The following is a 24,360-nucleotide window of genomic DNA, read 5'->3' as shown; positions in this document are numbered from 1 at the left end:
CAGGAGGTTCAACCTCAGGCTGCTACAGCACACCCTAGACCAAATATTTCAGTGTAGTCCCACTGTGGATGTCAGTTTGTCCAAGGAGTTTTGTGGGATTGTTGTTGGTTTTGCTTCTGGGGGAGTGTAGAGTGGCAGTTAGAAACAGTCCTTTCCTTTTCCACATTTAATTTTTAGTTGTCGAAGGCACTTTGAGCCCACAGGTGCCCATTAGGCCGGGCAATAATGTCTTTTTTGGGGATGGTTAGACTCGGTGCATTCAGCATCCTGAAGTGGTTTGTCCCGGTTCTGGCCAGGACAGGGTTAGTTTTTGCAGGGGCTGGGCCTGCTGGTCTCTGTTGTTGGGCTCTGCCTGTAGTGGTGAATGATGTGAATCCTTCGCCCCTGTACACTTCTGTGATGAATATTGTTGCTGTTACCTTGGGTGCTACCTTTGGGAGTCCATTAATAATCACACCCAGTCTGTGGGGGCGAGAGGGAAGGATGATCTTCCCCAGCTTTTCAATCCCTTTTTCTGCTTCAGGCATGTTACAACACCTTTTGTGAATTTTGAATTCCCTTTGGATGTTAAGGAAAACCTGTTCTGGTTGCTAAGTCTCTCAAGTCTCCTCAGTGTGGTCCACACCACGTTTAGAATTAAGGAAGATATTTCTAGGGAGGTCTTTCAGAGATTTGCCCTGAGGGTGGATAGTCATGAGTGGCATGGAATGTGGGAGGGCATGGGCCAGGATTTGGAGGACCTCTCTCTTCTGATGGTTTGGAAGTTCATCGCTGAACAACTACAGGACCCTGATGAAGTGATAAAATACGTGGAAGAAAAATGCTGTGGCAGTTGCAGAGAGGTGCAAAGTTTATGCAACCTGCCAGGTGGTGGAATGCCAGGGAAAAAGGTGTCCAGTGCCTGAGAGAATTGGCTGTGTTGGAGGTAATCCATAGGAGACTTCTTTTGATTTGAATCCCTGTACATCCAGAGGAGGTCGAGTGCACACAATCCATGTGGCACAAGTTTGTACAGAGCGTGCTGTTGTCATACACCAGCTCACTGGCATTGATGTCAATGGCAGAAGGAGGACAAACAGGGTTTCAGGGGATCTGACTCTGGCAACAGAGTCCTCCTACCAATCTGCACCTCAGCTGTGGAAAGGGTGTCCAAGGCTGTGAGAGATCGAAAGGCTCGAGCAAACAGGAAATGTCCCCTGCTGGTATAACCGGAGTCTCTGCCATTGGGAGAGGAGCCACCCAGCTCGAGAGAGAGGGGTCACTGTGAGGTAACCTGTGGGTTTGCCTGCATGACCATGGAGAGGATACGATGCAGTGGGATGGAAAACCCTCCTCTGCCCCAGCAGCACAGGTACTGTGTGAGTTGAGAGGGAGAACAGCCACCACAGGAAATCCTTCAGGGGTAAATGCTGCGCTAGTTTCCTGACAGAACAGGAGGGCTGATGTTACTTCCCATCCTCTTGAAGGGACCTGCAGTTCCTATTTACAAGTGAGCAATGAGAGCTGTGACCAGAAGCAGAGAGTCCCTGTCTCCAGCCAGGTGGACAGCTGGATCTGCTGGACTGTGTGGATCAATGGCCTGGCACATCAGACCCACAGGAGTGTAAGGCTTTAGTTGGCACTGGTGCACAGTGTGCCCCAGTGCTGTCAGGGTATGTAGGGCAGAATCCATCTCTATTTCTAGGTCACAGGGGGATCCCAACAGCTGCCTGTACTGGAGGTTGAAGTGAGTCTGACTGGAAATGTATGGTAAAAACACTCCCTTGTGACTGCCTTTGCATACCTCAGGAGAGGGTATCTCAAGGACCCAAAAGGGCATTGCTGGGCTTTCTCTGAAGACAAGTAGGCTATTATATACCTTGCCTGGTCTCTGAGAAGACCCCTGTGCTGTGGGATTGCTGAGGGTTGAAGAACAGCGGTTACTGGTTGCTGCCGCAGCAGTGCAGTGTCAGCAGCACCACACGAGCTGGGACTCTGTGACCCCCAGCCAGGACATGATCCATGGACTGGAGAGCCAGGGAGTGCTCAGCAAGACTCGCTCCCCCTTGAACAGTCCTGTATGGCCAGTGTGTAAATCCAGTGGAGAGGGGAGGCTGACAGTGACGATCGTGGCCTGAATGAAGTGACACCATCACTGATGCTGCTGTGCCAGACATGCTGGAACCTCAGTACAAGCTGGAGACCAAGGCAGCCAAGTGGTGCCTCTATGGACATTGCTGATGGGTTCTTCTCCATCCCTTTGGCAGCAGAGTGCAGGCCACAGTTTGCTTTTACTTGGGAGGGGTGTGCAGTACACCTGGAACCGACTGCCCCGGGGCTGGAAACACAGCCCCACATGGACTGACCCAGGGGGCACTGAAAAGGGTGAGGCTGCAGAAGCTTACAGTGCATTGATGACATCATCATGTGGGGCAGCACAGCAGAGGCAGTTCTTGAGACGGGAGACGATAATCCAAATCCTTCTGAAGGCCAGTTTGGCTTTAAAGTCAAGGAACCTGCCCAGGAAATTCAGTTTTTAGGAGTAAAATGGCAAGATGGACTTCGCCAGATTCCAATGGACATGATCATCAAAACAACAGCTGTATCCCTACCAACCAGCAAGGAGGAAACACAGGCTTTCCTGGGCTTTGGGGGTTTTTGGAGGATGCATATTCCAGATAAGTCAGATTGTCAGCCCTCTCTATCTAGTGACCTAGAAGAAGAAGGATTTTAGGTGGGGTCCTGAACAACAGCAAGCTTTTGAACAAATTAAACAGGACATTGCTCTTGGGTCAGTCAGGACAGGATAAGAAATGAAAAATATGCTCTACTCTGCAGCTGCAAAGGATGGTCCTTCCTGGAATCTCTGGCAAAAAGTACCTGGGGACACTCAGGGACAACCCCTGGGGTTCTGGAGTCAAGGATGCAGAGGATCCGAGGCCTGTTACACCCTAACTGAAAAAGAGATCCTGGCAGCTTCTGAAGGCGATTTTGCTGCTTCCCAGGTGATTGGCACTGAAGCACAGCTCCTTCTGGCACCCTGAGGGGTGATGCTGGGCTTGATGTTCAAAGGGAAAGTCCCCTTGGTTGCTGAATGGCACTGCCAGTGTGTGGACAGTGGGGATGGACTGCCCCAGACACATCAGTCGTGAGCTCCTTCTGCAGCTTGACCCAACCAAGAGCACCCCAGCCCTCCTGCCCTGCAGACATCTGGGAGGTGCAGACCTCACCATCGTGGGCCAAAAACTCAACAGACAGCTTGGAGGGATTGCCATTGACTGTGGAAATGATACCTGTGCTTGTGTGTGTGTGTATATATATTTTTGCATGATGTAGATGGTATAGAATAAAGGATGGATTGTGTCCTGGTTCTGGATAGGACAGGGCTAATTTTGGCAGTAGCCAGGAGGGGGCATGGCCAGGACCTGGAGGTGTATCTGCACCACCTTACTGTTACTGTCTGGGGGTGGCTGGGTTGGCATGGCTGGGAAGGGAACATTCACGTGTGAATTGCTCACCTCTGCTGTACACTATTGTTATGAATATTGTTGCTGTTACTGTTTGTTTTCTTATCTCATGGCTGTTTCCAGTAAATTGTTCTTATCTCAACCTGTGATCTTTACCTTTCATGCCTCTGACTCTGCAGCCACTGCAGGGGATGGGGAGCAGGAGAGGCAGTGAGGGGGTGCCACATGGCTTGGAGTGGTTTCAGTGGGAACACTGACTTGGACAGTACCATTCCTAAACCATGACAGGTTCTGCACAGCTTCACTTGGGTAGAAACCAGGAGAAACGCCATTGGAGTGCCCAATCTGCAGCCTAAACTGGGCTTCTGGGAACAATGCAGGTGGCTGTTTGTGCCACTCCTGCTGTGCAGGGAAGCCTTTGTGTATTGGCAGGAATTGGATTTATGGATGAAGAAACTGTTCTGGGGAAACCCTTTTGGTTCCTTTCTTGTATGAGCAAAACGCAGCTCCTTCTGCTGCATGGTGAGTGTAGCTCATCCACTGAGCTTGTCTTCCTTGCCAGGAGGGCACTGCTTAGTTAATGGGTGGTTAATTAATGCTGCAGTACCTGGTGCACCAGAGGAGCAGTAATAATAAAGTTACTGGTGGCTTTTATTTGACAAAGGGTAAATAAGCGATGGAGAAATCTGATGTGGGTATGCAGAGGGAATATCTGTGTGTCTGTAAGGGTCTCTTAAGTTTTCTCTCTGATCTGGATCACAGCAGCCTCCTGACCTGTAATGAAGTAATTCCACATTAAATTCATGTTCTAGAGGTGTTATTCCGTTATTGGGATATCATTGATTGTAGAGAAAATATTTTTCTGAACTATGAACTACTTTTAGTCTGAGAAATCACATGACTTATTTTTCCTTCCTTGTAGTTGTTCATCAGTGTTTGGAATGTTTGTGGCCACATATACAACAAGTCTCTTCTAGGTGAGTATAAGCACAGATCCTTGGTTTTGTTAATTGTAGCTTTTTTTTAAGCCTTTGAAGTTTTGCTTTAAAATTGAGGTCTTTTGTAATTCTTGCAGAGGTGCTGAGGGTAATATTTATCTACATTAAATTCTTACATTCCTAAAGACTGCACATTTTCAGCTGGAGGAAAAATGGGAGTCTCATTAAAGTAGGTTTCCATTAATGTTGCTTTATTTAAGAAAAAACTGCTTTATTTCATGTGACTCAAACCTTTTTCCAAAATATTTCTGCTTGTTTGGTGTTCAGGAATGTGTGTGTTTTACCTTTAGTGTGTTACAAGAGAAAAAAAAGGGGAAACCAGAACAGCTAAATAGGACATGATCAAATGACTGAAAAGAATTGTTTTCAGTAATGAGCATTTATTTCTTTAATTGCACTTGGTAATTCAAATCGATTTTATTATAGAAAATATTTTTTCTGTTCTGCTAAACTGCTCATATTCATAATTTCTGCTTCTATTTTGGTGTGTTGCAGTTTCAGCACCAATTTGAACTGAGAGCACAGTTACATGAAATGACATTCTCCATGTCCTGTAGTCTTAGGGAGAGTGTGAGATCCTGTTCTGGGGAGGGTCACTCATGTAACACCTTCTCAGTTTTGTCACTGAGTACTTTGAGAAAGTCTTGGTTTCTGCCTGAGGAGGAGAACAAATGTAGATTTTTACTGGTGTCAGTTCTGTTAATCTGCATGTACAAACCAGAGGAAAAGCAGGAGTCTGAAATCCTCTCTGTGTCACGCTTTGAGGGAATGTTTCAGTGCTGAGGAATCAGCTGTACAGTGTTCCTAGTGTGGAAATATGAAGGGTCAGTTCAGGAGCCAGTTTGAGTGCTGAGTGGCTCAGAGTTTGCTTGCACAGTTGTAAATTGAATCTGAGAAGCTTTTAAAGCAAGAAGTGAGTGCTGGTGAAGATCTAGCTGAGGATCTTAGGTTGTGCAGATAAGAACTGCATATCCTGCAGTGTCTTGTTTGAGATGGGTCTTGTGAATAGGAAAAGGGAGGTGATGCAGAAATCCTTGGAACTTGCCTGGAGATCTGAGGCGTTGTGTTTTGAAATAATGTGAAGGACATCATCTGACACTTACAGTCCCATCCTAAAACAGAGTCACCTGGCTGTGGAGTAGACCCAAACAGAAGAGGCAGGAGTGTAGACATCCTTGGATGGATAGCCAGCACAGCAGTTGTTCCTGGGTGAACATCTGTAACAGGTTTGACATCTGGGTTTGTGTGTAGGGTAAAATAGTGAGGCTTTACTGCATGGGAGCAGTGCTGCAGTAGTCAAACCTGGTAGGCTGAGGTTCTTTTGTCTGCAGGCAGTAAAAGTCTGTTGCAATCAGCTTCCCAAGGCAGTGCCAGTACAGTCTGTGGTGTTTAAGTGTTTGGGAGACTTGCACTTAGTCTTCCTAAGGTGCCATGAGGATTGTATAATATAAATGGTGTCTGTAGATGCTGGTTTGCAGTCTGACACCGTGGCTTTTCTCCTGCAGGTGTGGGCTCAGCACAGCCAGGCTGTGGTCATCCACCTGCAGGCTCTTGGGGTTGCAGTGGGGACCATGCACTGCTCCGCACTCCATTCCCCACAGGGATGGACATATTGTAGGGCTGGCCTTTGTTTTACCACCAGTGGAGGTGTGAGGCTGGTGTCATGTGTTCAGCTGATGTAAGTTAAAGGTCAGAACTAACTATTGCAGAGCAAAGCAAGCCCTAATGTGCAAAATGTGAATGGCCTTAGTCCTTGGCAGCTTCATCCTGGGTATGCCAGCAGATTGGGAACACCGGGGAGGATGGCAGAGTCAGCTTAGGCATTGTGGGAATCAGCTGTGAATGAGTTTTGTCCTAGAAGGAATCAAAACAAGCTTGTGTTGCTTGTGTAGGAAGGGCAGTGCTGCCTGCAGCACGCAGGGCAGTTCCAGTGTGCTGCATCTCCAGGGAACACAGGACAATCTCTGGCGAGTTGCTTTTGCTCCCTGGTTTTGCCACTGCTTTTTATTCCCCTCCTACCAGATAGTCCTGCTGAATCACCACTGAGGGACTGAGTGCCTCACAGGAACTGGAGCTTGCAATCCAGAATAAAACTGACATTTGCAAGGCAAAGGAGTACTATATTTATACAAACTGTTGAAGTTTACTGTTCTCCTTTATCAACTCAGAAAACTATGTTTGTTTTTTCATGGAGTTCCTCTTTTTTCCTCTCTGTCGTGTCCCCATGTGAGAGGGAGGGAAATCCCTGCGAGTGGCATGGATGCACAAAAGAACGAAGGAGAGAAGAGGCTGAATTGTGGGAGGGACCTGCATTTCTTCTGAGCTGCTTATGAAGCCTTGCACTGAGACAATACAAAATGTGAAAGTGGGGCTGATTTCGAGGCAGGGCTCTTGGTGTGATACTACGTAAGGAATGCTTTAATCACTCGACAGGCATTTGGAAAACGGCCTTTGCCAAGGTAGGTGTGGTTTGGAAAAGGCTACGGTGATTCTGCAGTTTCCAGGGAGAAAACAGAGGCTGTTATTAGTGAGAGTTTGCCATAACTGCCTGGGTTTGCTCTGTCTGATAATGTGAAACATTTCTTCCTTTTCCAGAGGAACCCTCTTCTGTTAGAATTGGGTGATTTGTCAGGTTTGGGGTTTGGCACTGACAGCCTAAAACTGGAGAGAGTAAGAACAGCTCCAGGTGAACAGGCCCTGAACTGTTAGCAGAGCAGAGAGCTTGTTTTAGAAGTCAAAAATTGTGACCCCTGAAGGGATCGACATTAATGTGATTAATGCTCTTCTGCAGAGCCCTGAGATAAACATGCCTGCTGATTGGCACCTCTGAGTGTCTGAATAGCCTTTGAAAGTTAAATTCCCTCATGGTGACTTTGCTGGGGAAGAAAAGACTTCCCCTTTTAAACAACGTGCACTTCCAGTGATGTAGATTTAGAAACATTTGTGTCAGAAGTAGTGACTTGTTTAAATTCTCAGGTGTTTTTTCCTGAAACAGATCTAATCTTTATAGTGAAACAAATTTTGGAGAAAAGCCATACAGCTCTCAGGATGGGCTGAGTGACTATTCCTGTTTTAATCATGGTCTTGGGCACATGAGAAAAATGTGTTACCAGAGTGGAGAGCCTACTTGTGCCCCATTTTAGCTACCAAGTCAACACAAACTGATTTTCTGATGGAGATAATTTTTAGAAGAGATGTTCTGGTGAGTTGTTCTTATTTCCAAGCCGTAGCTCTGGCTGTGTCTGATCAGTCTGGGGCTGTTGGTTAAGCTGTTTCAACGTGGTTCCAGGTTTTTAAGTGCAGGAGAGGACAGAGGCTGACCCATAGAATCTCCAGGTGGAGGCAGTCCCTGTGCTGGGTGTTGCTCTCTGAGGAGTGCAGTTCTGCACGTGGTTTTGCTCATGCTGCTCAAGTGCCCCTTGGTGCTGCTTGGTTTGTGCAGAGCCACGTGATGGCTCCCAGGGCAGGTCAGATCTCGTGGTTTGTCTTGCTCTAAGGCCCTGTGTTTCAGGGTGAAATGGTTCAGATCCTCTAATTTATCTCATGTGATGTTCTACCAAGTGTGCCTCTGGTTGAGGAAGCTGTTCCTGGGATTGGCTGCCAGTGGAAAAGCCAGCCTGCTTTCATGGCATGCTCAGCACGAGGGCTGCTGGCTCGGAGTGCAAACCAGTGGCAGGATGAGAGAGAACCCAGAGCAGCCCAAGTTTCCAAACTTGGGAGGGGAGAGGAAAGAAGACTTTGGAGGAGGGGGCAGTGATACGAGATTTTTGCCCATAAAGTGTTTTCCTCTCTTTCAACCCTGTGATCAGCTGCCTTGTAACAAGCTGGTCCCAGTATGTGTGTGCTGTGACCGATGTTGGTCAGTGTTAGCTGACTCTAGCTGTGTTCACGTTATCTGTAGCTTCTGTAAATATGATTAAATGGCTTTGGCTGTTTAATCAGATTTTCTTTTAGTTGTGACACTTGTATTTTTTTAAATATTTGACCGAAACTATAATAAGACCTTCCTCACCAAAATGGATGTGTTTATACAGGCTCTGTTGTGTGAGAGCCTGTTCCTGGAGTCAGGAGAGGTGTGTGCTCCTCTCCAGCTCCACATGGGTGAGCTGAGCTCAGTCCCCTGGGTCCAGGGGGCAACTCTTGCCAAGGGGGACCTGCCTTGCTTTTGGGAGTACATTGGCTTGGCATGGCCTTCCTTAGTGAAAAGGAAAATAGGGGAAAGAATCATCTTGCAGATGTCTCTTCTTCCACAAGCGTTCAGCAAAATGCATCTGCTCCACGTTTGGGGGCACGAAGTTCCATTGCCAGTCTGAGAAAGGGCTATTTTAATGTTGTAAATCTGCAGAGAAAATAGTGGATGTTTGAGTTGTGGGTGGATAAACCACTTAAAATGTAGCTTTGCACTTGCTGCTTAGATGTCCTTGTTGTTTTAATTATTACATTCTAATGCAAAATTAACTAAAATCCCAACCATCCGAGCTTTTTCTTGATTACCTTTCCCAATTAAGAGTTACAGACTCTGCTCCTTCAAAGTAATGGATTCTCGCTCCAACCTGTAGAAGGCTGGGCTGATCCAGATCCATGCTGGGTGAACTCTGTTGTCAGATGCTCCAGAAAAGTAACTTTTTCAGTTCTTAGGTGGCTAGAATATTTTATCTCTTTGTGTGAATTTAGCATTTTTTCCCCATACCCTGCAGGCTCTGGACCAGGGGTGAGACTCAGAGTCCAAGCAGTGCTTTGGAGGAAGGCAGAGCTGAGCTGTTGGTAGAGCAGTTCCTCTGCACTGTGGTGGTTGTGTGGAGGTGGCTGGGCTGCCTCCGTGGCCCATGGCCTGGCTTTCAGTGTGGTGAAGGAGTAGCTCTTCTCTGCCACAGAGGCTTTATGACTTCCCTAAATAGCTTTGGTTTCTGAACCACATTTGAACTTGGGGCACTCCTTCACGATGTCAGTCCTTTCACAGATGCAGCTCAGTTGATGCCATTGCTGTTCATGCCCTGTGTGAGCCAAGATGCTGCTTCTTATTTGTGGTCCTTGTTCTTGGAGTGTAAGACTGGATGGTTTCTTATTTTAACTTGCATCCCTTTTGTCCATCTTTAATGGGATCTTCAAGACACAGCCTTACTGTAAGGATGATGCTACTGAATAAAACTTGCTTGTGTTTTTTTTGGATCTTGTGAGCTTGAAGACTGCAAGAATGGATGATGATTTCTATCTTCTAATTGTGGGGAATGACTGACAAAAAAATCAGGAAAAATAGCACTTGAGCAGGCTTTCCATTAAATGTACCTTGAAAGAAATTACTTTGGCAAGATCTCTTAAACTTTTATATTAATTGTTGGAAACAAATCTTAATGAAGACTATTTATGTTTTCTGGTTAAAATGGTGGAGGAGTTGGGTGACAGCAATGTAAATCTGCAAACAGTATAGACAGTCTTCTCAAATTGGTAATAGAAACTGCGTATTTCTGATGTCTTTGAACTCTCTTGCACTTGCAGTGATGAAGTGACCTAGTGTTCTGGAGTGTTTCACTGTTGTGGTAGCTGTTGAAAGATTGTCATTGTGTTTGTTTTTGCCTACTTCCTGTTTACTGGATTCCTTGTTTTCATCAAAACCGGGAGGGGGGGGAGAGAATATTACAAAACTTCTGTCTCAGTTATGAATAAACATTGGGCTGCGTGGTTCTTAATTGACCTGGAACTTGGACCCATGGGCAGAGGTTGAGCTTCACTCTTTCATGGTCCAGTAGCTGCCATTCTGAACACATTTTTGGGATGATTCTGCACACTGTCACTTGGGAGCCCTTGGTTAAGAGATAATTACCCCCTTTGCTGTCTGCAAACCAGAGTAGTCCCTTAACATCTAGCTTCTGGGGATTATAGTGCATAAGCTTATTTTGTGTATGTCTTGATTAGTGATTGATATTTAATTGCATTTTTCAGGGGAATAAAATCAGCAGTGTTGATATTACAAAATGACAAAACATCCTCCGAATAGAAGAGGGATCAACTTTGAGGTGGGAGCCCAGTTGGAAGCCCGTGACAGATTAAAAAACTGGTATTTTTTTAAAACCATTCATATTATATTTAAGTCTTTAATATCTTAAACATTTTGTATTGGTACAATATTTAGAGTCCTAGTGATTGGTTTGTAGGAAAGTAGTTAATTTATAAAAGTTTATATACCAGTGGTTGAAATGGGCGATAGACGTTGCTGTGTTGTGCTGGCCCTTGAGAAGTGTCTGCCGCTGTGTCTGGGAATAGGATTGCTCCTAAATCTAGTTGGACTTCAGCCTCTCCTCCTCCTGAATTCACCCTTCAAGTTCTGTGCTGTACACAGACTGCAGAGCAAATGTTATGGAAGGGTAAATTCTTTGCAGTAAAAAATACCCAAGGCAGTTCCTCACTGCTTCCTTTCCTGGTGCTGTTGTGAATTCAGAGGCTTTAAAGTCGGATTGAATGTTGTGGCCTCTGCTTCTCTGAGGGTGGGTGGTGGGGAAACATATTCTGCTCTAACAAGTCTGCTCTGCAGCCTGTCTTGCAGCCCTCATCTGTGAGGAGGAACACTTTCCTTGACTAACCACTGCAGCAGGAAGATGGAAAAGGGCCTAAAAGCTACTTGGGCTGACTTTGAGCTTTGTAACTCTGTCCATTGCTGGTAGTCAGCTCAAAACTTAGCACTTAATAATTCTCAGTGAGTGAGGCATACAATGAAAATTGTTTGAGTCAGAAGACCTCTTACATACGAGAAATAATTTGCCTTTAGCTCCTGTAGAGAACTTCTCTTCCCAGCAATGAATTATAGTTGACCTTTTTTTTAAATTTATTTATTATTTTTTATTGAGGAGTCTATGTGGGTGACTGTACTGAAGGCTCTGGGACCTACCAATAGGCTAAGTGTGCCAAGCCAGTGTTGAAAGCCATCTGGGCATCTCAGAAGGATGGAGCACTGCCTTAGACATAGGGAATTTGTTCCAAAATACTCTGCTTGCATGCAGAGCATTCCTCTATTTTACAGGTACAGGGGGATTGGCGTTGTGAAAATGAGTAAACATAACTTTTTCCATAGAGAACATGAGTATGAACATTAAATCACATTTACATGTTGATTTGGCTACCTGTGTAACCCAGAGTTGCACAGGCAGGCACCGATCGAATCTGCTGCATCTCTGGTATTGTTGAGTTTTGTTTGTACACCAAAAAACAAGCAGTCAGGCCTCCAAAAAGAGATCTCTTAGCCTGTCTCTGCTGTAGGCTTATTAAAGATGCAGTTTGGTACAGCTGGTGTTTGAGGAAGGCTGATAACTGTGTTAATAACTGTTATCCTTCTGATGTGTTTGCACAGCAACAGCATCACAGCTCTTGAAGGGGAAAACTTGGTGGGGGGAATTCAACAACCTGCTATACTTTCCCCATAACCCTTGGCCTGAATTTGAATTTTGGATATGCTGAATGTCCCAAACCAAACCATGTTCTTTGGTTTTTGGAAACACATCATAAATGGCCTGTCTTGCACACACTGCTTTGCAGCTCTGATCTCACAGCTTAGTTATGAACTCTCTGGTTGTGAAAGCTTTCATTTGCTTGCTTGAGCTTTGACACCTGGGTTGTGTGTAGCTCTGTTTCTGGGGTTTCTGAACTGAAGTTTGTAAGAGTTGGGGGCTTGTTTTCTGTGGGCAAAAATATCAGTGGTGACAGGCTGCCCCAACTCCTTGGTGTGCATTTGTAGAGGACAGCAGGCTGCTCTTTCCCCTGCAATGTTCACCTGCCCCTGTGTGACCACAACCACCCCGTGGGGTGGTTACACAACTTTGCTTGCTGACACTTCTCCCAGTGCTAGACCTTTGGAGGTTTAAGTGTCCTATTTGGTCAGAGGGCTTTGATTTCTGTGTTCAGTATCAAACACATCTGTCAGTTCATGGGCCGCTGTTGCTGCTCAGATGGCACTGGTGCTTTGGGAAGTACTTCATTTCAGAGCCCAGTGTACCTCCCCTTCATGGCAGTGTCTTGTGCCCTGAATTGTTAATTCAGGACTTCCAGGGTGTTTGGATGTGATGCCAACCCCGTGGAAGAAGACTCTGTGTGTGTCAGCAGAGCAGTCAGCGCGGGGTCTGCTCCTTGCCAGAGTGCAGAGTGAATGTTGCATCTGTAGAGCTGATACTGGAGGTTGCTTTGCTGGATTTGGAAGTGCACTTCTCTCCCTGGTGCAGTTGTCTGTCACCTCCTGTGCTCCAGCTCCAGGGAGTACAGGGAGTGCTTCTGGTGCTTGGTTTAGTTCTTAGGGCTTGAGTTGGTGCATCAGAGTTGTCATGAAAGACTCATGGCAGTGTCTGTTGACCTCGAGGTGCTAAAGGAGGAGAGCTCTGGTCATGTGGAGGTGCCCCTGTGCCCGCTGGGAGCTCTCCCAGTACACAGTGCTGGAGTTGAGAGGGTGGGGGAGTGGGACTGCTCCAGTAGGACAGTCCTGCATGGACAGATCCCAGATGGATTGCTGTAGTGATGGACAGGGACACGCTGTCCTGGCTGAATTGACTTCCTCAGACCTTTTGCATGGGATCATTTAAGCTCTGCAGTGCTGGCTGGCTGCATCCTCTCTTACTGAAAAGAAGACAACTGCGTTGGTTACCTGTAGCAGGCAAATAATGGCATCTCTTGTGTTACCTTATTCTGATGACACCTCCCCAGTTTTTCTGTTTGTTTGTTTAAAATGGATGTGAAAAGAATTTTGATTCTGGTTAGGGCTCTCAAGCATTGAAACCAAATTGGTATTGTGAGAGGGTGGTGTACCCTGTTAAGATTTAGAGTGTCAGTTCCACGAGTTTAATTGTCCATGCTGTCAGGAATTGGTCTCAGTGCTTGAAACAATGAACCCCCATGGCTCTTAATCCTCCTGGATTCTCCCTTTCCTCTCTGCCTTGCTTTGACTGCACTAAGCTTGTCCCTTCCCAGCTCCAGGGGAGTGGGAGTTAATAGCAATTCTGTTCTGGTGTGTAGGAAAGGAGAAGGGAGATAGACTAGTCCAGGGAATTTCCAGATATTTCCCTCTTCCCAGAGGTAAATCTGTGTCTGCCATAAATGCATTCTCATACTGTTTGCTGTGCTTTGACAGCCATGGTGTGAGTTTTTGATATTTTTTTTGAGTTTTTGATTGTTACTTGGGTTCTTACAAAACTAATGCCACTAATTAGGGCATCTCAGAAGGTTTTCCCTTACCGTGTAGCCAGTTCCTAAGGCCTTGAACGGCAGAGCTCACCAATCCTTTCACATTCAATTGGAAAACTACTTGTTTTGCCCTCCCAGTAAATTGCAAGAAGTTGTCTCAGATTTCAGCTTGTTTTTCACAGTGTTTTAGATAAATATTCAGATCAGTACCAGTTGGGGATTTCTTAGCCAGGATCAGTTAGCTGTCTTCAATAGCCATTGAGCAGCTGAATGCTTCCTTTGTGCTTTGGGGGAGGATGTGTTGGGCTATCCTGGACACACGGCTTGTACTCTCTGTTAGGCCTTAGTCAGGCTTCAGCTGTTGGCCTTTCACTTTGTGTGTCCTCCCAGAGTATGGTTTTTTTTAATAAACAAGCCTGAATTTAAGTGACCTCTGCCCCTTGGCATGTTCACAGGCTTTCTGGAAGATGTGGATGGGTAAGCTCTGTTAACTCTTCTGCAGAGATGAGTGCACACTTGTGGCTCCTGACAGGGTGTGCTTGCTCAGTGCTGTGAAGGGGTGCAGGTGTGGGAGGAGGAAGCTGGGACTGTCAGTGTGTGGTGCTCAGGGCTGCTGAGAACCGCTGAACCTTTCTGTTTGGTTTGGGAGCAGCCAGTGCTGTCATCTGGAAGGGAGGTGGGATTGGGGAGGGGGCTGTCAGAGTTCATGGACAGACCTGGCACAGGTTCTGACAGGTTTACTGTTCAGTCGAGAGCTCTGAACGTTTGTTTGCTGATGTTCATGGCTTCAGAAAGAGAAGATCTGTTGAGGCTTTGCACGTGTTCTCCAGGAGCTGGCTGAGAGCTCTGGTACCCCCACACTGCCTCAGCCAAGCTGAACTCGGGTCTCATTGTCAGGTGTGTTTCTCTTGCTGGTCTGGACTCCCATCAGGGAGTCTTGAGAAGGTGAGGTGAGATAGGTGCAGATGGCACTGGGGTGTGGTTCTGGGGCGATGGTTCTGGTGTAGAAAGGTCTCCTTTTCACTGCCTATGAAGCACTGAAGGGGAACAGCCTTGCAGCATGGACTTAGTTGGCTCTTCTCACCTGGGCTTGTCTCTCCTCAAGGGGAGACAGTGAATTGTGTTTACCAGAGATAGTTATGGGTTATCTTGATCCTGAGTCACTACTCTGACACTTCTATCAGCTCCCCTGTTCACCTTTGAGAACCAGCCCAGTGGCAGGCCCACTGCAGTCCCCATGGCTGTTCTCTTATTGAGAGGACCTGAGATTTCCTGCCTGGTTTTGCTGCACTCAGATTGTAGGGAAGGGGATACTGGTTTTTTGTCGTTACCTGTGCTTAGTAATAGTCCAAAATTACTTATGTTTAGTAGAACTACTTTGTGACTGTGACTGTTGCCCCCTCGTGAACTTGTGGAGGGCAGTGCTTGAGGTTACTTGAATATGAACCACCTTGACTGTCACATGAAGGAAGTTGCTTCTTTTCTAGGAAGCTGGTAGTGACTTAGAGATGTCCCTGCCATGAGTATCTTCCATTTGACTCCCTCTCCTCCCCAGCCTTTGCTGTTTGTGTTTTGGCAATACCCTGGGAGGAACTCATGGCACGGCTTGAGGCCTGTGGCGCTGAGAGTGAAGTGGGGCCTTAGTCTGTAAATGTCTAACGTGGCTTATTTGTAGCTCTTTCTAAACAGTCATGACTGGATGTTGTCTCCCATCTGCTACAGGATTTCAGTTGGAGGTAGCTTTGCTTTTCCTGTGTGTAGGTAGGGTTGTGGAATGGTAGCCTGGGTTGCGTTTAAGTCTTAATTCTGACATGTCTGGGCTTTATTGTGTAGTATCAGTCTCCTTTTGAGATTCCACTTCTTTGTGCCACTTGTTCTAAGTGTGCTTTGCCAGGTAAAGAATATTTGTGGATTTGGGTTTTGTCTTCAGCTCTTTGTTACAGAGTTCACTGAGGCCTTGCCTTTCTTTCAAAATACTGAAAACATCAACAAGTGCAAATTTTCTCCTGTTGTCATTATTGTGGAGGGGAAAACTTTGGTACTTGGGATGTTACCTTCAGCTGGGGTAGTGAAATATGCTGTGATTTCAAAATACTTGCTGAAGTTACAAATTACCAATGCAATTTAAAGAAATACAGAGTTTACAAAGTCTTCCTGATCAGAAACATTTGAATTTGACCCGTCTCAGTTTCCTCTACTTCTGAGAAATTTATATTTAAAATCCCAGGCCTTTGCAGATGAAAATTAACTTTGAGAATCTAAAACTTAGATGAGGTTCGGTGTGCCTGCTGGGCTTTTGCTGTTGTACTGGGAAGATGATTCATGATGCCTTCTTGGAGAAGTGAGTGCATTGACCCCCAGGTGTTATTCTTGATAACAGTGAGCCAAAGCTATCAGTTTTGTAAGATATCTAGGTGTAGGGAAGGTTTTTCTGACATCTGGATCTCTAGTTCCATTTCTTTTTCCACCCCAGACTAAGAACTCCTTAGTTGTCTCCTTTTCTGCAGCCAATGTTTTCTTTGCTGTTCAGTTTTGGGATTTGTTCTGTGCTTTGCTCAGTCATTCTGTAGCACCTTTATTGCTCATACAATTGGTACATCAATTAGGAATAAGACTGGAGAAGCCAAACCGAGCTCTGTTTGTATGAAACATCTGACACAGCTTACCTTCCTCTCCGTTAAAACATCTTTATCTCCCTTTGGCCAGGTACCCAGCCCACATTGAAGAAATCGATTATGAAGAGGGGAAAGTGCTTATCCATTTCAAACGCTGGAACCACAGATACGACGAGTGGTTCTGCTGGGACAGCCCTTACCTGCGTCCCTTAGAGAAAATCCAGTTAAGGAAAGAAGGACTGCATGAGGAGGAAGGCTGTGCAGTAAGTAGAACCTACGGGACATTTGAGCACGTAGCAGTTTATTGTGCAGTTTGTTTTAAATATTAAAGGGCTGATGACTGGAATGTTGTCATGAAGTTGTATGCTCAGTAATTCTCAGATGAAGACACTTTCACCTCCTGTCTCGTAGGGGTTCCATATCAATGACCAGGTCTTGGCCTGCTGGTCCGACTGTCGCTTCTACCCGGCCAAAGTTACTTCTGTTAACAAAGATGGTAAGGCCTTGTTTCTGCTTTTGTCATGGTTGTTATGATGCATTTCTAATTGTGTTGGGACCTCTTTGCTTAGGTGGAGAGGTAGTACAGCAGACAGAAGACAGCTGTGGGAAGATGTATTTTCAATTATGTGTTACAGCCTCTCATCCTGTTCGTGAGATATAAAACCTTTCTGCTGGGATATCCAGTCAGGACTTGCTTGAAGTCTATATTTGGGAAAAGTAATTCCTGAAGTTTGTTTTTAAGAGATGCATGTAACTGCAGTAAAACTGGTGTCAGAGCTGCAAGAGCCCTTTAAAAACCAGAAGGGAAGTGGAGGGGAACCATGAAGGGCTTGTTCTAGTGCTGAGTTTACTTTAGGTTGACTGTGTTGTGAGATCAAGGAGAAAAAGGCTGTGTAATTATGTATCAGAATATTCCACCAAGAATATTTTGGAATTTTGTGAGTAAAGTGCATCTAAGGAACAACTCTGAAGAGCAGACATGCACCTTTATTCTGACCAGAGTTATTTTGGGTAACTTTGAGTCTCCCTTACTTGGCCTGTGATGGGAGCTCTGCTGTTGAGGGTTCTAAGGACACAGATAAGGCAGCTTTTATCTAGAGCTAAATATTCAGCTGGAGTCTTGGAGCTGGTAGGAAATGCTGTGTTAAATAACTTCTGATCTTTGAACTCGTGCTTTATTTTCAAATTTTAGGTACTTACACTGTGAAATTTTATGATGGTGTAGTTCAGACGGTCAAGAACATTCATGTCAAAGCTTTTTCCAAAGATCAGGTGGGTATTGTGTTTGTGCTGCCTGGTGTATTCTAAGTTCAGGTGGATTTGATGGATTATTAAACATGAAATGACTGAAACACCCTTATTGCTAAAATACTGTGTATCTGAAGTGAAGTGTCGTAAAATGGAAAGATTCTGTGAATCTTTGTGGTGTGATTTGCAAAGCTCTCGTAATTCAGGTTCTCTGAGTGCACCTCTTGAACTAAAGAAGTCACTGAGATGAGTTTATGTATGCCTTAAAAATAAAGGGATGGAAACCGGGGAGGGGGCAGAAACTGTTCTTTCCCAAAGGAACCACTTAATTGTCCTGAGACTTTTAAGGAACAGGGCCAATAATCTTTCACCTCACAACTTTGAGAAAATAAGCTTTTTTAACTATTCCTTCTTCCACTTCTGTGGTTTGGCTGCCCTACCAACCCTTCACCTGCTCAGTGTGGTGGTTCAGCCTTCAGCTCACGATGGAAAGTAATAGTAAACAGTTGTATGAAAAAAAAATAATTACAATTTGTCCTGCTCTGATGAGATGGAAGAAAAACTGCTTTGTACATTGATTTTCATGTGTGAGCACTCTGTAGGAAAGGCTGACAAGTTCTGGTCTTGAGTAACTTGGTCAAAGCTTCCCAAGTACCTGCTTCAGAATAATTTTTGTTATAGGGAGGGTTTAAAAGTTTTAGACCTTTCATCAGCTGTAACCTGTGGTTTTTTGTCATGGTTTTAGTTTTCTGAACCTTGTTTGAGCAAAGAGATCGACTCAGTCTCCCCAGCACAAGTGTTAAACAGAGATTCCAGGATTGAATTGCCAGCACTACGATTTAAATCTGTTAAATTTAAACTGTTAAATTTTAAACTGTTGTGAGGAGGTGTACCATTCCTTGGAGGTCTCCAGGTTTCTGTGTCTGCTAAGCTAGGAGGGAAAACGATTTCAGATTTGCCACAAAGTGCAATTAGTAGCTTTTAAATGGTTATTGTGGTGCCTGGTTGAAGGTTGACTAATACAAGGGAACAACCTGCAGAGTCTTCATTGCCATCATGACAAATGTTTCCACCATATTTAGCATTAAATACATGAATTTGAACAATCTGAGGAAATATTCTGCATAAGAAAGCCAAAATATTTTGTCTCTCCTTTAGGGAGTTTCATGTTTCTGCATAGCTCTGGAAATTCTTTGAAAGGAGCTGAAGGGTTGGGTTTTTTTCCCTCCTTTTAACCATTGACCAGATTTCTTAGTCCAAGAGAATCTCTTCAAGTTATGGCAGAACATTTTTTCTGCCCTTTAGCATAAAGCAGCATCAAGTGAGAGTTTCCTGGTAAGCTCTGTTTACACAGCCAGAAGTAAAGTTTAAAAAAAACCAAAAAAAAAAAAAAAAAAAAACAAAAAAACAAAAAAAAAAACCCCACACTTGAGCCCCTGGAGAGCTGCAGGTTCAGATGTGAGTGTGAGTTACCAGGGTGGGGGTTCAGGTACAGCAGGGGTGCAGCAGTTGCTGGACCTGGAGGAAGGTGTCTGTTCTTCAGGAGGAGAGAAGGGAGCCTTGAAGGCACACATGGCTCACAGCTTGGTAGTTGTTAAGGGGGAAAAAGAGGCTCCCAACCACCTGATTCCTGAAGAGAGCAACGTGAGCTGATCAGAATTAATGAGAGTGTAGAGGGTGTAACAGGCCATGTTGAGCAGGGATGGTATAAAATGCTAATGACCTGCAGCAGTGTGAATGTGCCTTTGCGAGGACACACAGCTTTGGAGGGATCAGGAACATCAGCAGGTGATTCAGACATACTGGAGTCATGATTCATTTTCCTGAGAATGTTTTGACTAAGATGGCTTATGAGAGTTCCAGTAGCACATACTTGATTCAAATCAGCTGGTTCTGTGAGCAAGTGCTGAAACACAGTGCCTGAGGGTTGTTTTTTCAGTTGTTTTTATTTTTTGTGGGTTTGTTTTTTTTGGTTTTTTAATAACGTTTGAGTTTCCGCTGAAGCTTCTCCCGTAGCTGTGGCACTTAAGGAGTTTACAGAAGACAGATTATTGTGATGTCTGGTAAAGGCGATGCTCAGACATCTCAGAAGGTGAAAGGCTTTCTTTCCCATTTGCCTACTTGTTTTCATTAAATACTTAACAATTTGATTTCACACTTTTAAACAGTGATTTTTTTTTCCTTTTTTTTTTAATGAAGTCTATCTGAAGTATGGTTGAAATAATAGGGTGAAGATGCAGGTTCTGAGAAGTTTTTATAGCTCAAATCAGCTGTCTCTCTTTCCCCAAAGAAGCACTGAGGTATTTAGCTGTCCTCTGATCCTGATCCCAAAAGGGAAGGACATGAAGGAGCTGTTGGTCCAGGGTGTTCTTCTGGTCTGGTGTTATTTACTAAGAGCTCTGAGGAGATGAGGTGTCAGTTGAATGTTGAATCAGCACTGTGCTGGCCAGGGACCATTAAGGATTTTCATATCCTCTCGTGCTGGACACAAATTACAAAGAAAGTTCCAAATTTTGGGTTTAAGTTTAAATGTGGTTCCTGATGACTTTGGTGATTGCAGTTGCTTTAATGACTCTGCCTTTTATCCTTTGAAAAACAGGACAAGGATACAGGACTGCTCGATACAGAGACGAGGGGTGACTTCAGACTGCAATAAATTGATTTTCTCATGTCATTCTCTTTATCTAGAATATTGTGGGTGATGCTAAGCCTAAGGAAAGAGGTGATGAAATTCCGTCATCTCCTGAAAACCGGGAGAAATTTAAAGAGCAGAGGAAAGCAGCAGGTAACGCAAAGAAAGACGAAGATGAAAAGACACTGAAGACTGAGAAACGAGTCAAGCAGCCTGATAAAGAGGGAAAATTTCTGGTCATCTCAGAAAAAGGCAAGGTCTCAGAAAAGAATATATCTAAGAATGGGAAAGAAGATAAAGAGAATATATCAGAGAATGATATGGAATATTCAGTAGATACACAAATTGAGAAGAAGCCTGAGAATGACAATGTGAAGAGTCCACAGGAGAACACAAAAGAAACCAAACGGAAGCGTGGCAGACCACCAATAACCCCTCCAACAGGTACGTAGCTAAGGGGGAATGTTTAGGCCATATGGCAGAACATTTCTGAACTTACCTGAAGGAATAAGAAGTATCTTGCTCTTTCACAGCCTACATCTCTAGAAGCTTTTTAAAAAATCTTTAACTCCCCTTTGTTCAGGCCAGCTGAGCATCCTTGTCGGGTTTGGAGCCTCAGTGGCTTGGTCAGGGATCAGGTTTAGGCAGGTGACCCTCATGCATTATAAAGCAATCCTGCAGTAGGGCTGAATGCTATTGTGAGAGCTTCAGAAAGCCAGGGGAGGCTGTATTTATGCAGGCTCAGGGTTTCAGGTTGTGAGGCTTTGGAAGTGGGGTTAGTGTTTCAAAGCTTCATATCCAGTCAGTTTTCCTTCTCTCTCCAAACAGAGCCAAGTTCCCAGACCCTGCAGCCCATAACTTTGGAGTTAAGACGTCGGAAAATCCCAAAAGGAGGGGATGTTCCAGCAAAGCGTGCCAGGATCGAAAAAAACTTGTGTGAGTGTTTTCTGGTACTCAACCCTCACACTATTTAACATATGTAAAGTTCTTCAAACTTAAGGGATGGGGAGGGGGAAAACTGTAATATTAACCTTGAACTGGGACAGATGCATTGACTGAAATCCAGCACCTGTTTTTCTTATACTGGCCATTCAAATGTGGCATCATCCTGCTGGAATTCCCTCCTAAATCTTGGAAGCTGGGTTTGGATAAAGGAGGCATCAGCTGTGAGCCTTGAGAAAGAAGTTCATAAACATAGTGATTATATTGCCTCCAATATATAGAAGGTTATAAAAGCCTTAAAAGTTGTAGAAACTCCTCAGTTAATAGATGCAGGATTTACCACACTGTTTAGCAAAGGCACTTTAATACTACATAAATATTCATGCCACTGCAGCCAGACAGCTTTCTACTTTACCTTGGTGTGTTGGATGTTGAGGTTGAAGAGCTTGAGTGTGTTGATGAGGAAAGAATTATATTCTCTGTAGCAGTCTCAGGACCAGGGAGGTGAAGATCTGAAGAAAGCTCTTTCCCTTCCTTAGGACCACAGAGTGTTAAAACTTCAGTGTGTGTACATTATCCAGCTCAGGGTCACAGGTGTGTGTCTGAATCCTCATCTAACTCCTGGTATTTTATGTCAGTGGTTCAGCTGCTGTTGAGAACAGTGTTGCTCCAGATACTGATTGTATCTATACTTCAATTCTGCTACTAGAAGAAAAAAGTTGAGAGCTCTGTGTGATAGGCTTGTGCTGTATTTTTATGCTTATTTATAACTGTTACAATTGTACAACTGTTATAATTGTTAGAGGCCTAACCTCCCAAGCTTGTTAGCTTTTGCTGTTAACCTCAGTCCTTAAACACACTTTGAAACTATCCCAGGGAGGGGAGAACTTCATAATTTGCTTGTGGGCTATTTAGTAATCCTGTAATTGCATGGTACCAATGGTTCCATCAAATGTGCCTGTTCCAGCTCAGGAAAAATTTAAGAACTCTTCAGGTAATGCTGAGAGAGACCAGAGCAGGAGACGATCTTCGAGACTCTCGTCCAGTATTGGCCATGAGATTTTAAATACGGATCTTGTCCCAACTTCTGCAGAAATCCAGCCTTGGAAAGATGCAGTATGTAACCAAAATGAGTCTGAGAAGGGTAAGTGGCTTCCTGGTGTGCTCTGGATTTGTGTGCTCTGTGTTTTCACTTGCTTAACCTGCAGGCTCTGTATCTGCAATTGAAACCTGATTACATCAACAGTGCAGGGAAAACTCTTGGAAAGTTTCTCTCTCTGCTGTCCTGGTTGCACTTTGCTTTTGATTCCCTCTCCATCAGTAACCCTGGCATTTCCCTTGGGTGGGGGGAGCTTTTCCAGTGGAGGACAACCGATAACTGATAACTGGCCTTGCAAAAGAGTATTGTTCAACCTATGGAACTCTGCAAAGAAATAGTTTGGTTTGATTGTGGGGGGTGTGTTTTTGATGGGTGGGTGGGGTTTTGGGGTGGTAGGTTTGTTTTGTTTGGGGTTTTTTGCTGTTTGTTTTTTTTATTATTTTTTTATTTGGCTTGGGTTTCTGTCTGGGGGGTGTTTTACTTTGGGTTTTTGTTTGATGGTTTGGTTTGGGGTTTTTTGTGGTTGGGTTTTGGGGTTTTTTTGTTTGTTGTTTTTTTTTTTAGGAAATGAAGGCTATGCTTATGAAAATGAGGTAATTACAAAGTTTCAGCACTTTCAAATTGAAGAAGTAACAACCCAAATGCTGAACTTAGAGCTCTTACAGTTGAATCCTGTTGTACACAAAAAGCATCAAATGGGATGTTTGAATCTTAGACTTGGTGGAGAGAACACTCCCTTTTGTGCCCTTTTGGGGGAGCTCTGATGGTGGTTTGAGGAGACCTGTCCTATTTTGGGCCGTGAACAATTACATATCCTGTGTGTTTCTGGGAGCTGTCAGTGTAGAGAGTTGCTGCAGGGAGCTGTGCTGTGTGTGACTGCAGGAGCCAGCAGTCAGAGCGTGGATGGGGATTGTTCTGCATGCGGTGGGATGAACACCCCCCCAGTGTTCTGCAGGGTGATTTTGTGTGCATTTGACTCAGTGGAAATGTTTTTCTTACTCCAGCCCAGTCAGAAACTCCTGTTGAACCTGACCAAAGTTTCAGTGAACAGGGATCACCTGGACACACGTCACCAGGAGCAGCACTCGCTACAGATGCCAGTTTACAGGAAGGAAAAGCAGAAGACACTGAGTCTTCCTCTGTTACTGCCAGAACTCAAGAACCTTCTGCTGCTACAGGTTCAGATTTTCCCTATTTAACATTGGTGCATTTCTTAAGGCAACTGATGCCAGGTGTTTTGTGCCTGTACAAGTGTTACTAACAAACCCCGTGCATTCTTGCAGTGTTAGTGTAGGTAAAAAATGTGTATTTTTATTCCTTATGCACTCAGTTTTAATCTTATGCTTTGGCAATTCTTCTTAAAAGTGGAAATCATGATTTTTAAATGACTGGGTGTAATATTTTCAGCACGAGTGATGAAGTTAACAAGTGCTTGTTTTCAGTGTTTGGAATTCTGGGTTAAGTTGGACTAACATCTTAAAAGATCAGGTTCTTTTACCCTTTCTGTGCTGTAGGTGCGTGGTAACGTTGCTGTTACTGCTGGCTGGGAATCCTGATTGTGCATTTTTATATCCTTATGTTTAGAATATTTAGAGGCTTTAGTGCAAATTTATGGAATAGTTCAAACATTGCAGTGTCTGTCTTAATAATATATATATATTCTATTTTCTCTTACCTGGGAGTGTTCCTACCTTGCTTTTTCAAATTAAAATTTCCTGTGCAGATAGTAGACTGTGTCAAAATGTGGTGCTGTCCTGTGATTATTTCTCATAACTTCAATCCTCGGATCTACAGCTAAGTGGGGAGACTTGAACTACACATTTCCTAGTTTCTGCTCTATCAGAAAAGCGGAATTTGAAATGGAGCAGAGCGTTTGGAGAGATTCAGAGTTGCTCAGCACTGCTCGAGTACTGTCTGTGTGCTGGCTGCCCTCCTGGTTGGTCATTTCAGGTTGCCCTGCTGCTTGCACAGCCCCTCTCGCAGTGCCTCTGGGGTCACTGCAGGGCTGGGGTCTCCTCTCCCCTTCTCTGATGTGCCCCCTCAGTGCAGGAAGGAGCTGACCCCTTCCCTTGGCTCAGGTGGGATGTGGGAATGGTCTTTTACTGTTTAGCTATTAGAACTCTTTTGATGTTGGTGTCCTTCAGCTGTTGCTGAGCACTTGTAATTTGGGCTTAAACTGGGGAGAATTCCAGCTGAATGTGTAACACCCGTGTGTGTGGTG

The 24,360-nt window shown here is 44.6% G+C and overlaps 1 protein-coding gene across 1 annotated transcript in view; it reads left to right on the top strand.

Moving 5' to 3' along the window:
• The window catches only part of LOC114071594 (PHD finger protein 20-like), a gene marked incomplete at its 5' end in the record, with an annotated part of 28,462 nt that overhangs the window by 1,153 nt on the left and 2,949 nt on the right, over window positions 1-24,360 (top strand). The window contains 8 exons of the mRNA XM_027909439.1: window positions 4,369-4,423; window positions 16,310-16,481; window positions 16,630-16,714; window positions 17,411-17,490; window positions 20,155-20,542; window positions 20,927-21,034; window positions 22,008-22,184; window positions 23,144-23,317. Of these exons, the coding sequence (XP_027765240.1) occupies window positions 4,369-4,423; window positions 16,310-16,481; window positions 16,630-16,714; window positions 17,411-17,490; window positions 20,155-20,542; window positions 20,927-21,034; window positions 22,008-22,184; window positions 23,144-23,317 (1,239 nt within the window). The remainder of the gene's footprint in view (window positions 1-4,368; window positions 4,424-16,309; window positions 16,482-16,629; window positions 16,715-17,410; window positions 17,491-20,154; window positions 20,543-20,926; window positions 21,035-22,007; window positions 22,185-23,143; window positions 23,318-24,360) is intronic.

The sequence above is a fragment of the Empidonax traillii genome, unplaced genomic scaffold (genome assembly GCF_003031625.1).
Source record: "Empidonax traillii isolate 1590-97213 ecotype Southwest subspecies unplaced genomic scaffold, ASM303162v1 scaffold2132:size36691, whole genome shotgun sequence".
Classification (NCBI taxonomy): Eukaryota; Metazoa; Chordata; class Aves; order Passeriformes; family Tyrannidae; genus Empidonax; species Empidonax traillii.
Note: the sequence above shows the minus strand (reverse complement) of the source record. Positions and strands in the feature narration are given on the sequence as shown.